Source organism: Nothoprocta perdicaria, unplaced genomic scaffold (genome assembly GCF_003342845.1).
Source record: "Nothoprocta perdicaria isolate Ctin4 unplaced genomic scaffold, notPer1 scaffold_84, whole genome shotgun sequence".
Taxonomy (NCBI): domain Eukaryota; kingdom Metazoa; phylum Chordata; class Aves; order Tinamiformes; family Tinamidae; genus Nothoprocta; species Nothoprocta perdicaria.
The window spans coordinates 1093922-1106197 of NW_020456132.1; the positions used below are offsets into that span (position 1 = coordinate 1093922).

Here is a 12276-nt window from a genome sequence, read left to right on the forward strand (position 1 = left end):
GATATATATGAGTCAAAATAGGACAAAAACAACATAGAAAGAAAATAAATTTAAAATTACTAAAGAGAATAAATTTAAGACAAAAAGACGGATCTCTTGAGTTCTTTCAAAAGACTTTTTGTACATCATTCAGCATATGTCCTCTTCCTGCCCTTTGCAGAGACTTTGATTCTTTGGATGAGCACAATGTAGAGAAAAATAACCAGCTGGCCTTTGACATCTCTGAGAAAGAGTTTGGAATATCTCCCATAATGACTGGAAAGGAAATGGCATCTGTTGGAGAGCCCGATAAGCTGTCCATGGTGATGTACCTCACGCAGTTCTATGAGATGTTCAAAGACACCATCCCCTCTAGTGGTAAGGAGCTTGGGGCAGGTTCTTCAGATTTGAAGACAACTGCAGAATGGTTGGGGGTCACTTAAACTATCTTTGCCTTCTCCCACACGAGCTCATAGTTGTCACTAGTTAATGAGTGCAAAATAATGTCCTCAAAGTATTTAAATGGACTTCTAGACAACTTTTGTGATCTTTTGCTGTTGCTAGAGCTTCATATGTGCATATTCATAACATATCTTGCGAGCAGTTGTTTAGTAGTTTATTTCGAGGCATTGGCCATGTCTTCTGTTTACCGTGTTTGGATGGTCTCTATTTTTTGCAGAGAGTTTAAGGACAAAGGTCATATTAAAAAATAGTGAGACTTTTGGTTGTGTATTTAATAATGACACCACAGAAGTAAAAGCTTAGCATTTCCTTGTCCTACCTATTTTTGCTAACAGACAATCTGGAGCTGAATGCAGAAGAAAAAGCTGCCTTGATTGCTAGTACCAAATCTCCCATCTCTTTTCTCAGCAAACTGGGTCAAAGCATCTCTCGGAAACGCACTCCAAAGGTACCATAACTCCTGGTTACTCTTTTGTCTGTTAGGCTGCTGTCCAATTAAGTGTTAATAAAAATGGATGTAGGACTGCGTATCTGCTGTGTAGCAACGAATGACCCAGTGTTTGTCAGCTATTGATACGGGACAGTGCATAACCATTCTGGTTGCAGAATTACCTACAAAGAGTGGTCTACTTCAGTCTTAAAATCTTAGCTATATGTTAGTATTTGTGGATGCTTTGTATTAGAACATAATTGGTACTCAGTTCCAAACCCACTGAGGGATTTGAGCACTGTCAGGAAGAATTTCCAATACAAAATTTGTTTCTTAAACAAATGAGCCCAGAGGATTAGTCTCTTGTGTTGCAAAGCATACTTAAACATCCTTATGAGGTTTGTTGCAGTCCAGAAAGGGATGAGAATCCTTATCTTTGTTATTTTTTTTCTCTTCCTTCTATTTTCAGGACAAAAAAGAAAAGGAACTAGATGGTGCAGGAAAGCGGAGGAAAACAAGCCAGTCTGAGGATGTAAGTATATGAGTGGAGAAGTGTTATGGAGACAAATATGTACATCTAAGATCCTTGATCCAAATTCAAGCCTTATATTTTTGATATTCAAACACAGTTTAAATAAAAAAATTTTAGGTAAGCATAAATTCTTCTTAAGATGTTATGCTTTGCCATACACAGAAACTGAAATTGAGTTGAGTTGAGATAGAAGAGAGTTGAAATATTTTACTGATGCTTGTGAAAAAGTAATATGTTAAAAATTAAAAGTTGCAGTTCCCTTATATATTGTCTTGATGACAATTCACTTTGACTTGAGGAGGATGCTGTGAATAACATGCTGATTTAGGATAGTGATGCAGTGCAGTCAGAAATTTTGTTCATGTGAAAAGATTAGCTTCTTCGTTTCAAAAGACGTACATAACCAGTATTTTCTGTGAGGCAATCCTCCAATTCAAGCTTATATAGCCAAATGGGTACAAATGTAATAAAATTTAGAACTTTAAATTGCCAGTGAGGATTTGAAGGAGGTTTTGCTTTATGCCGGCATATTCATGGGAGTGTTTCAGCTGTTATCTCTTTGATAGGTAAATATATCAAGTAAGATGGTTAAGATAAGGAAAGTTTATCAGAACTTGGTCACCTGCCAAGGAAAATTAACATGTGAGCTTTGATATGCAAGCTATTTTTTTTTAATATATGGTGTTAGAAACTTTTTACATCAGAAAGGAATAGAGGAAAAGGTGGTCTGGATATGTTAAGTTTCCATTCTCTTGATGGTTAGGAGGACATCCCTCGAAGCTACAGAGAAGAAAGGCCCACACTGGTGAGCGCCCTGACAGAGAGGAGAATTGATGCTGCCATTGGGAATCAGAATAAAGTGAAGTCCATGGCAACCCAGCTACTGGCCAAGTTTGAGGAGAATGCACCTGTGCCGTCCTCAAGCGTGCGGAGACAGGTAGGAGAAGTGAGAGTAGTGGAACCCTCTATATTGCAGAGCAACAAGATGCTAATAATAATACTTCTCAGGACGGGATGCTAATGGTACTCTTTTCTTTCAAGTAATATTGAAGCTTATGCAAAAGAGGAAAATTTCTTGATTTAGGAGTATGAGTTGGGGAAGCATTTCCTGACTGAAGTCTAGTTTGCTTTTAGTACTGGTATGTGTTATGTAATCTCTTTCAGAAACATCTTAAAAACAGTTAGATTTCTTTTGTAACTGCTACTGCCACTGAAAAGCTTTCCAGGAACATCTCATTTTTAATGTTCAAGAACTATCATTTAAATTCTGATTTTCATTTTTTGTGTGTGCCAGTTATTTGTGCTTGTGTACTGAGCCTCCATATTTTATGTGTCTGTGAGCACTTCAGATAAATGCCTGGGAATGCAATCAGAATATTTGTATCATTCCAAGTGAGGCTTCCTGACGACTATTGGTTATTCAGGATGGTATCTGAACTACTGCAGCTGCAAGGAAGTCATCTTTAAAGTTGGATTGAGTCACTCCAAGATACTGCTAGCAGTGCATCAGCAGCAGTTTAAGGCTCAGTAAGGTTTAGGTGCCTGGGTTTTTCCCTTGCTGCTTCACAACTTGTGGCAAAGTCTATGCTGCCATGGCTAGATTGACTGGGATCTAACCCAGCTACTTGTAAGCTGCACACCGATGTCTGTAATGGAAGGTAAAAGGAGGGCATTTATCTTACTTCTTGCCAGTCACATGTTTCCTCAGTCAGCACATACTCGCTGAACTGAGAAACAATGAAAATAAAAGGAATTTAAAAAAAAAAAGAAAACCTTCAGTTTCCCATTTTTGTTATGTCTTTCCCCCTTTTTATGTTTTACTTGCTAATTCTCCCCATCCATTTTTTTTTCTCTTAAATGTCTGTCTGTCTGATTCTGTCTCCCATTCTCTTGGCTTTCTTTGAGTTTCCTTTGCTATTTTATCTTTCCTCCCTGGTCCCACCCTGCTGTCCCTACCACCCGCATGCAGCAGCCTGTTCTGCCTTATCAAGAACGTGTTCACAACCCACCATCCAGCAGACGAGAACAGGGCCGTCTTGCTTCTGTGCCCCAGTGGAAACAGGTAAATGCATTGATTATGCCTATGATGCAATGCCCACGCTCAGTACTAGCTATCAATATCCTTGCTAGTTTTAAACCATTGCTTTTGAGCACCTTTGTGTGAGACTGTTGTTTTAAATCATTTAATTAATAACAAATAAAACCAGAATCTTCCTCAGGCATTATTTAATATTTCACTAGGATTTGGCAGTCAAAGATAACCCGTCTTCTTATGCCATTTTCAACTTTCCAGGGTTTCAGCGGATGTTTGAAGAGAAATCTTGCTTATAGGTGCAACTCAGTGTAAATGTTGTGTCTAAGGTATTCCTAAATGTTTCTATTAGAAACAAACAAAATATATAGGCAAGTTCCCCAACCAATGAGGTTAAAAATGTCATGATATCTATGATAAGTCTTTCCTTGATAAGCTTTACTGAGTCAACAGAATATGGGGGTTCTGGGGTCCAACTCTTGCGCTGTTTTTTCTTGTGCTTTTCATCAAACAGTTGAAATAGGGAAGAATAAAAATAGGTTTCAATGATGCAAAATCAATAGGATATAGCAGGATCAAAGAGAAGATTTCCCGAGGGAAATACAGGATATCAGTTATCTTAGTTCAAAAGCCATAAGAGTTTATAGGAGCGTTTATTCAGCGATCAGCTGAGGCAAAACGCTGTCTACTAAGCCAAGAAGCCAGCTTTGCCAAGTTTGAACAAAGAACTGTCCGGATGGAAGTTGTTGCTGAAGTGGTCCCTCAGCAGGCTTCTGAAAGTCCTAGTTCTGTTTGCTGAGGCACAACAAAATCTGGTAGCTGTGAGACTGCACAAGACTGCAGTGCTGTGGTGGCTCCCTATGGTGACACCAGGCCCTCCACCTACAAAACTGTTTTCCAAGCCATAGATTCTATAACAAAGTTGGTACTGGATGCCAATACACATTGCTGGACATGCTGTAAAGGAATAATATTGCTCCTGGTAAGCTCTTAGGAGCTATTCATGAAGCTATGGGGCAGAGTTCTGCATCTCTTCACATAGCAAATGGATCCTATTGTGAAAAGTTGAAGAGTCCTTTGAAGGCAATTCCCAACTGGATAAAGTGGTAACCTGTTGTAGAGGGAAATTGGGTGGTGCCTGATGTTCTTTCCAGTAGACAGAGTGGACTGCAGGGTTCTAGTGAGGAAGGCAGTTTCAGGCCTTGTGTTTGACAGGCTTGGTTCTGCTTGTGGAAGCTGCATGGCAGAGGAAGATACACTGCAAAAGCAGCAAGATTAATTATGGGGGAGAAACCAGACAGTTGCAGGGGAAGGGGTCTGGATTGCTGATGGAAAAAGTACATCTGCCTTGGGCAGTGATCTCCTAAGTGTCTGTCAGATGGACTTCATTAGTTTTACCTGCTTATCAATTTAAACTCCTCTTCTTGTTTTACCCTGATGGAAGGCCAGCAGTTTCAGTTTGTGATGCAAAATATCTCTGTTACAGAGCTGTTACAGAGATGGGGTTGGGACAAGCTGTTCAAACAGAACTTTGAGAAAGGGAGAAATCCTGTCAGAATCTGTTGTGAAGCAATTTTTACTTCTATCGTAAGACCTTTATGCTGTCTTTCTTGTAAAGAGAATACCTTGAAAGGATCCAGAATGATTAAAGCCTTATCCATCTGCTGCTCTCCACATTTGTAGTTGATTTTCCACAGGAATTGTGTAGGAAATTTTGCTTTATTGAGCTACACCTTAAGAATTCTAATCTGTGGATTCACGGCATTAGGATCACCCAAACAGCAGATAGTAATGTATGAAGGTGATGTGTTATGTGTATATCTCAATTAAAATATTTATTTTTTAATATGATTTACTGTTGCCTAAAAAAAATCATTGTTTCATGTAGTGTGCTTAATCTTCTCCAGTGAACTCATAGTTGTGTAAAAACAATTCCCATTGTGTATTCCATTGCTTTTGGGAAATAGCATCTCATCAGGGAATATTGTAAAGCCATGGGGCCTGTCTAGAAGAGGATCTGATTGCTTGGGTATGGTATAGGATACTAGTCTATTAAACAGAATTTTGTTCTGAATTTCTAGACTCAGCATGAGTCTGGAGCGTTTTTTTTTGTTGTTTTTCTCCTGTGACTTCCTTGTCTCCTAACAGCAGCAAAGTATGTGCATAATAAAGAAGCTTTCATCACTTACATTTACAAGGATGCTTGTAAGATGGAGATCGCATGTCTTCCTGGGCAATTTTCTTCTGCTTCTGGAGTTCTGATGCGTGTTCTTCTGAGATGGTTTCTTGAAGGGTAGCAGAGATGCACCAGTAAAAATCTTTAAGTAATTCTGTTGGAATTCTGATTTTTCAAGATGTGTAATGACTGAGATGACCATGGTCAACAGGATTTGAAATCTCAATGAAAGATAACTTAAAACCGTTTTGATTTCCATGAATGCTCATTCTTTTAATTTCATATTTAAAACTGTTGATATTTCTTTATCTCCTCTTTCCTATAACCATCTTTATGCATACTCAGAAATGCATCCTACTGGAGGGCTGACATACGCCTGCTGCATTATACAGTGTTCTGCTATCTGCCATCGAAAAATATGCACCTCTGTGAGAATGTTTAAATCTGAAATACAAAACAGGCTTTGGTCACATGAAAGTGCATAAGCAGCTGCAGTGGTTCAAGACATTATTGCCCTTCTGTTGGAGATTAATTCCCTGAGAGCTGAGCCTTTTGAAAGAGCATATAAGTGCTTCTCATCTACTTTAGTGCACAGTCATATGGCTTAGTTTAAACTGCTTGTAGCAACTGTTAAAATTAGAAGAGTTGATTTTTGTGCTGAAGGGGAAGAGTACAGTTGCACAGATGTTTGTATCAGCTCAGTGATAAGGTCAGTGATGAACATATGTAATGCCTGTAAAGTTCATGCAGTTTCTTCAGAGGTTGTCTAGCCATGGCTTTAGATACTCAAGGTTTCTTTTTGTAGTGCAACTATTTCCAGAAATTCTGGGGAGAGAATTCAAAAAAAAAAAAAAAAAAAATAAAAAGATACATGAAAAAATGGAGAAGTGATATGGAAACAAGACCCTGCACAGTTAGAACTAGAAAGGCATGTGCTCTGGCATATAAACTAGGGCATACATATAATGTGTAGCATTCAGATTATTAGTTGTGACTACATTTCATCCATAAAATGGCTATATTTCTTTTCTAATAGAGTGACACCATACAATTTAATTTGCCATATATGCTTTAATCTCTATAAGATAGGGAGAAAGGAGTCAAAGCTGAGAACAGAATGCTGTGACTTGAGGTTTTGGCTGATGAACTCCAAGTAAGAGGAGTTAGGCCAGCAGGATGGATATTATTAAACATTACAGGGCACAACAATAAGTAGTTCTTCTGAAGCAAAGAGAGCAGCCTAGTGTGAAGACTTCCAGACTGTTTCAACAATCGTAAAATTTTGTGTCAGTTAATGCACTTCTGAGATTGTAGCCTGTCTCATTCAAAGCTATTTGTAACATTACCTTAGCTTTTACATACTTATTATGATTTTTTTCTTTCTCTGTTAAAAAAAAAAAAGATGAGGAGTAAGGAACGTTCTCGGACCTGCCCCAAAAAAGTGATCATGCTCTCTTCTTCCACTCCACCTTCCTCTCCACCGTGTCTCAGACAGCAGGTGATTCCCTCTGCATGCTCTGTCCCTCTCTCTTCATTACTGTTTGTACAAGTGACTAGATCAGTTACCAGAAGCTCTTAGGTTAAAAACATAGGCTGACATTAAATCAGCAGAAATATGCTCATGATGGTTATCTGATGCAGCGTAGATTCTGAGATTTTGCTATGGGACATTTGTAGTTAAAGTAGCTGTTTTCAGTTTTAAGTAGCAGCCGGGCACAAGTGAAATACAGGGGCCAAGACTTCCCTTGAAGTGCATATATGCACTGTAAAATTCAGTAGGTATGCTTCTATCTAAGCATTAGAGCTTGAAGCTATATTGCATATATATCTTTAAGTGTCAGGAAGTTTTTTGGGATAAGTGAGGTTTTGGACAAGTGAGGTTAGTGGCGCAGGGACAGAAAGGGCAGCTTTCTTCCCCTCTTCCTGTAAACAAATGTAACTGAGAATTTGCCCGTGTATCCGTGAAACTCTTTCAGGATTATTTGCATGAAGTACTTTTGGGGAGTTTTGTAATAGTGTAGGCTTGTCCAGTTTGGTCCTTCTCTTTTACCTTGTGTCTTGCAAAAGTGTGTGTTCAGTGTCTCTTGAGTTTTAATTTGGAGTAGGAATAGCTGTTCTGAACATCATATATAAATGTGCTTCCAGATGTTTGTGAGCAAGTATCTGTTGTCCTTCTATAGTTATATATTACCTGAAATCTTTTAATATTTGTGTTTTGTTGTATGTGGTCGTTGTACTTTTCAGCAGGATCAATTTCATCCTCTTTTTTAAAATTTATTAATTTATTTTTTTATTAACTCCTTTTTCCCCACAGTAATAGATTCCACTCCTTCCCGATTAATTTGGAACTAATCCTCAGGTGATAAAAAGGCAGTTGCAGTTCCATGGACCACCCATGACTTTAAATAGAAGTTGTACAGATAAGTTTCCCCGTAAATGGAAAACATTTCTTCACTGAACTCTTGCATGCCTGTAAACTGTATAAAGGCATGTCACCTTTTAGCCAACTTAGGTCCATTTTGGGGCATAAAGTCTGTCTTGCCTTACTGCTCTTACACCTCAGAGTGTAGTTACATGTTACATTTAATGTGATCTAATTTAGTCCCTCTCCAGACCACACGTTCTCTGCTGACTATCTTGTGTCAGGTTGTGCAGATGCAAGATAAGTCAAAGCAGTTTACAAATCTGATTGAAAACTGTCCTAAGAAAACGTGATTAGTTTTCTGGTACCCAAGTGGACAGCGTGATGCAAGAAAGGATACAGGAGTACATCTCTAAGTGTACTAGATAGGATAGGATGAGGACAGCCCTTTTCATCAGCACCGTTCATTTAGACTGAATTGAGTGTAATGTGGAATTAGATTATCAAAGACGGGATAGCTGAATTCTTCCTTACACCAAGGTCCTTTAATGAAGATATTAACAGATAATTTTGGAGAAGATTTAGGGTTTTCCATCAGTTTATTGACAGTGAAACTATTGCAGTTAAATGCTTAGTTTTAATCCATAGAGTTTTTTTTTCTATATGGAAAAATTGTCTTGCTGTCACTAAAGACTTTTTTTTTTGTGCTTTCTCTTCCTATCTGTTGTTTGTCTTGTGTCTTGTTTGCATAATTCAGTCATGAGAGCTGACTACTGCTGAGCTCAAGTGTCCTTTGATCGTTTTCCACCTTGTATAGGTTTTTTTTTCCCCATCTTTTTTCTCAAATAGATTACAAAATTGAAAGCTTCTTCCTTTAACTCTGAGGGCTCTTCAGTTCCTCTGCTGCAGAACCAGTTTGCTAGAAACTACTGAGTGGTCTCTCTTTGGAGACATTTTTTTTCCCTTTTGAATAATTTCTTCTCCTGAAGTTGTCTTGGCCCATGCCTTGTAGACAGTCAGATGGATCTATGTCCTTGTTACACTGATGTTCTTTTAAAAACTATACCTCTCTGCTTTTAATGCATTCATTCCACCACTTCTTTTAAGTTTTCTATTTCCTTGCTTCGGTCTAATATCACAGTGTGAGTTGTATTGAGTGTTTAATCATCCTTATCATACTAATCTCATTACATTGTGGTAATATACAGTGGTTAACTGACCTGATATAAATATGTGTGGACCAGTTTTTGAATTTTCTCTACAGGAACCAAGTTGTTATTGCCAGTTTTAAAATACTCTTCTTAATAAGCTATTATGTTATTATTATGGCCTCTTTTCTACCTGCACTGTAAGAATATTCAGATTAAGTGTGTTTTGATGAGGAATATGGTCTCTGATTGTTACTAAGTTCATAATTTGTTGCCTGCAGAGAAACAGGGAACGTGGCGCTGACTCTCCTGGGGAGCAGAGTCCCAGCCAGGAAAGGGTAAAGAGCATGAACAAATGGCATGGATGCTGATAACACAATGCAGTGATGGATGTGTGCAATACAGAGAGCAAACGGACTGGGGAGCGCGTACACACTTGTCCTAATGCTGCTGTTAACACGCTGTAACTGCTCAGAGTCAGTTAGGAGCAATTATTTCTGTGTGATGCCAACATAAATGCCTCACAAGCCTTCCTTCATCAACAGTTTGCTAAATATGTTTATTTTGCCACAGATTTAGCACTTAAGCTCTTCCCGTTCTTCTTCTTCTCTTACACCTCTTTACTGGCGTGTGCTGTGGCTATAGCAGAAGAGGAAGAGTTAAGTTTTGTGCTAATTCATGAGAACGTGGTTGCATTGTTTCCACTGCTTGCTTTCTGGTTCGTTGAACAACTGGCATTCCATCCTACAGGATAGAGTAAAAGGAAAAATGATGAGCCATTGTTTAGTACTAGAGTCTTTGATGCTGCCTTAACAATGAGATATTTAACAGCATGTCTACAGAAACATGGGTAAAAGAAAGACAGACTCTTAAAAAAATTGGTTTCAATTCATATTGACATATTAAGTGGCGTTCCCCTAAGCCATTTTATTAATTAAGGCATAAACAACAGCCAGCTATAAAATTCTGGTAACTTACAAAACACATCCTATACAGAAGACTGTTTTGGGATGAATGTTTTCGGACAGGCCATGGAAGATGAGTAAGCACATGTCTGCAGGGACACAGAACCCCGCAGCCCTGTAGCAGAGTCTAGTTTTAGGGAGAATGATCTAGGAGGAGGGAGTGGGAGGAACTGAGAGCAGATGAAAATAGGCAGTATTATTACCATATCTGAATGAGAAATGTGCTTCTCATTAATTCGGTGTGAACCTAGTTTTGTGCTCTGTTTTTGAAGACCAGTTATCAAACAGTACCTTAGCATTCCTGACAGATTTAGCTTGAAATTTGTTCATGAGTGCACATTTGTAGTTTCTCAGTTATTATTTTTTGATCTCTACAAACACATTAGCTGAAAGCTATGTGACATGAATGACACTCCTGTCCTTCCAACAGCAGGACACAAGCCAGCTCTTTTTTCTGTGTCGTTGAAGTGTACCATACAGCAGGTTAGCAAGATTGATAAAGATGCCTAGAATAGCAGAGGTGTTAAATATTGTGCCTAGTGTCCGTTGACATGACAGTGCAGCATGAGCAAGGAGGACAGTGGAAGTCAGCAAGGCTGATGACTTCCATGATGGCTTGGCTGTCCTATGCTTTGCTTCTGCCGGCCAGTCTTGTAAAATCCCATCTTCGGTAAGTATCACGTTCACTTTTTGTTTACAAACATTCAACTTCTTGCATCCTAGCATCATAAAAGAGATTGATTCATTCTTTATGATAATTCAGCTACATTACCCCTGAAATGAGTGTGTCTGTGCAGAAAGTCTGAGAAACACGGGTATGTCCAGGTCTCAATATGTAGAAGAAATCCCTGATTCCTGACTCATAAAATGAGTACAAGGGATGGAGTTCCTTTTGTGTGTGATAAAGCCACATCTTTTGATTTGAAATGCTTTTTCTGGATGGTAATGCCAGAGAGAGGCTATGCACTTGTTTGTTTTGGGCTGCAGCTGCGCTAGGTGGGAAGAGTTGTGAATAATGCTTAACCTTGCTGTTTTTTCTTGGCCTCGAAGGCCTGAATTTAGGACTTCTTCACAACAGTAATCCAATGTACGCTGGAAGAAAAAACAATCTTCAGTTGGGAGCTTTTCTTTTCTGCATGTGAATTTCATGCCTTCTTCTCTGGCTTTGGCCTTGCTTTCAGTTTAGTGTCTGTTCCTTTTGGGGCTTTGTTGCCTGTTTGTTCACTTCCTTCCTCATTCCTTATCTCGCAGAGAAGTCTTCGTTTTATTTCTGATGACCAAGTGCCTGAGAATGTTGAGCAAAGGGCTTGTCAGCTGGCGGCCCTCCTGGAGCCCAGGCCCGCAGTGAGGCCTCAGGTGACTCAGGTGACCCTGTCTGTTGGGTGGTGGGCATCAGTTTGTAATTCTGGATGCTGGTGACATCCGGGGGCAGAGGACTAGAAAAATCCCCCCCAAATACAGCAGCCATTGCAGTCATATAGTTAAAAAGACAGTCTATTTTTGCAGTTTTCTATCCTACTTGACAGTTCCTAACTTTCTTCTTCCTTGAGAAATGACAACATTTCTGTTTCAAAAAACACTCTTATCAACAATAAGGTAAGAAACACTCTTTAAGCTTCAGAGTGCATATTGAAAAAGAACTGGACTCCAGATCAAACCATCTCACAGCTGTCTTTTACCAGTCGGTTGCTCACGAGTTCTGCTTGCTTCTGGGCACAAGAACATCTGCACTTTCCAAGCATTTCTGGCTCTGCAGTACTGGTTTTGTTTCCATACTTCCTGTATTCTTAGTTCCAACAGGAAAGTTGGCAACTCATGCAGATTTTCGTTGTTTCCAGTGGAAACTTTTGTTTTGTTCTTGTGCTCAAGTTTGTCTTCTATGTGTCTGCTCTGACCTATGGGACGGTGTCAGTTTGAGCAGCGAATTCTTTAGTTTCTGTTTCTTCGCCCTATTTATGTTTTCAGTTGAGCATTTGGCAAAAAGGAGAGTGCTTTTGGAAAATGCCATCTACTTTTTTTTCCAGATATTGTTGTTTTAAGTTAGCCATCCGGAATTGACCTATCTTCTCTTGCCTTAATTGACTTGCATATAAACAGGCCCAGAGTTCTGGGACATAACTTTACCAAGCCATGTCTAAATGAAATTTATAAGCCGTAGGTCATTTTTGAACTGCTCTTCTTTGGGGCCAT

At 39.1% G+C, this 12276-nt stretch overlaps 1 protein-coding gene across 2 annotated transcripts in view; it reads left to right on the forward strand.

Annotated features, from left to right (window-relative positions):
* The window catches only part of MICAL3 (microtubule associated monooxygenase, calponin and LIM domain containing 3), a 102507-nt gene that overhangs the window by 16915 nt on the left and 73316 nt on the right, over positions 1-12276 (forward strand). For both annotated transcript variants that reach the window (XM_026052170.1, XM_026052171.1), the window contains exons 12-16: positions 161-357; positions 777-889; positions 1341-1403; positions 2167-2340; positions 3373-3465. In XM_026052170.1, coding sequence (XP_025907955.1) covers positions 161-357; positions 777-889; positions 1341-1403; positions 2167-2340; positions 3373-3465 — 640 coding nt within the window. The remainder of the gene's footprint in view (positions 1-160; positions 358-776; positions 890-1340; positions 1404-2166; positions 2341-3372; positions 3466-12276) is intronic.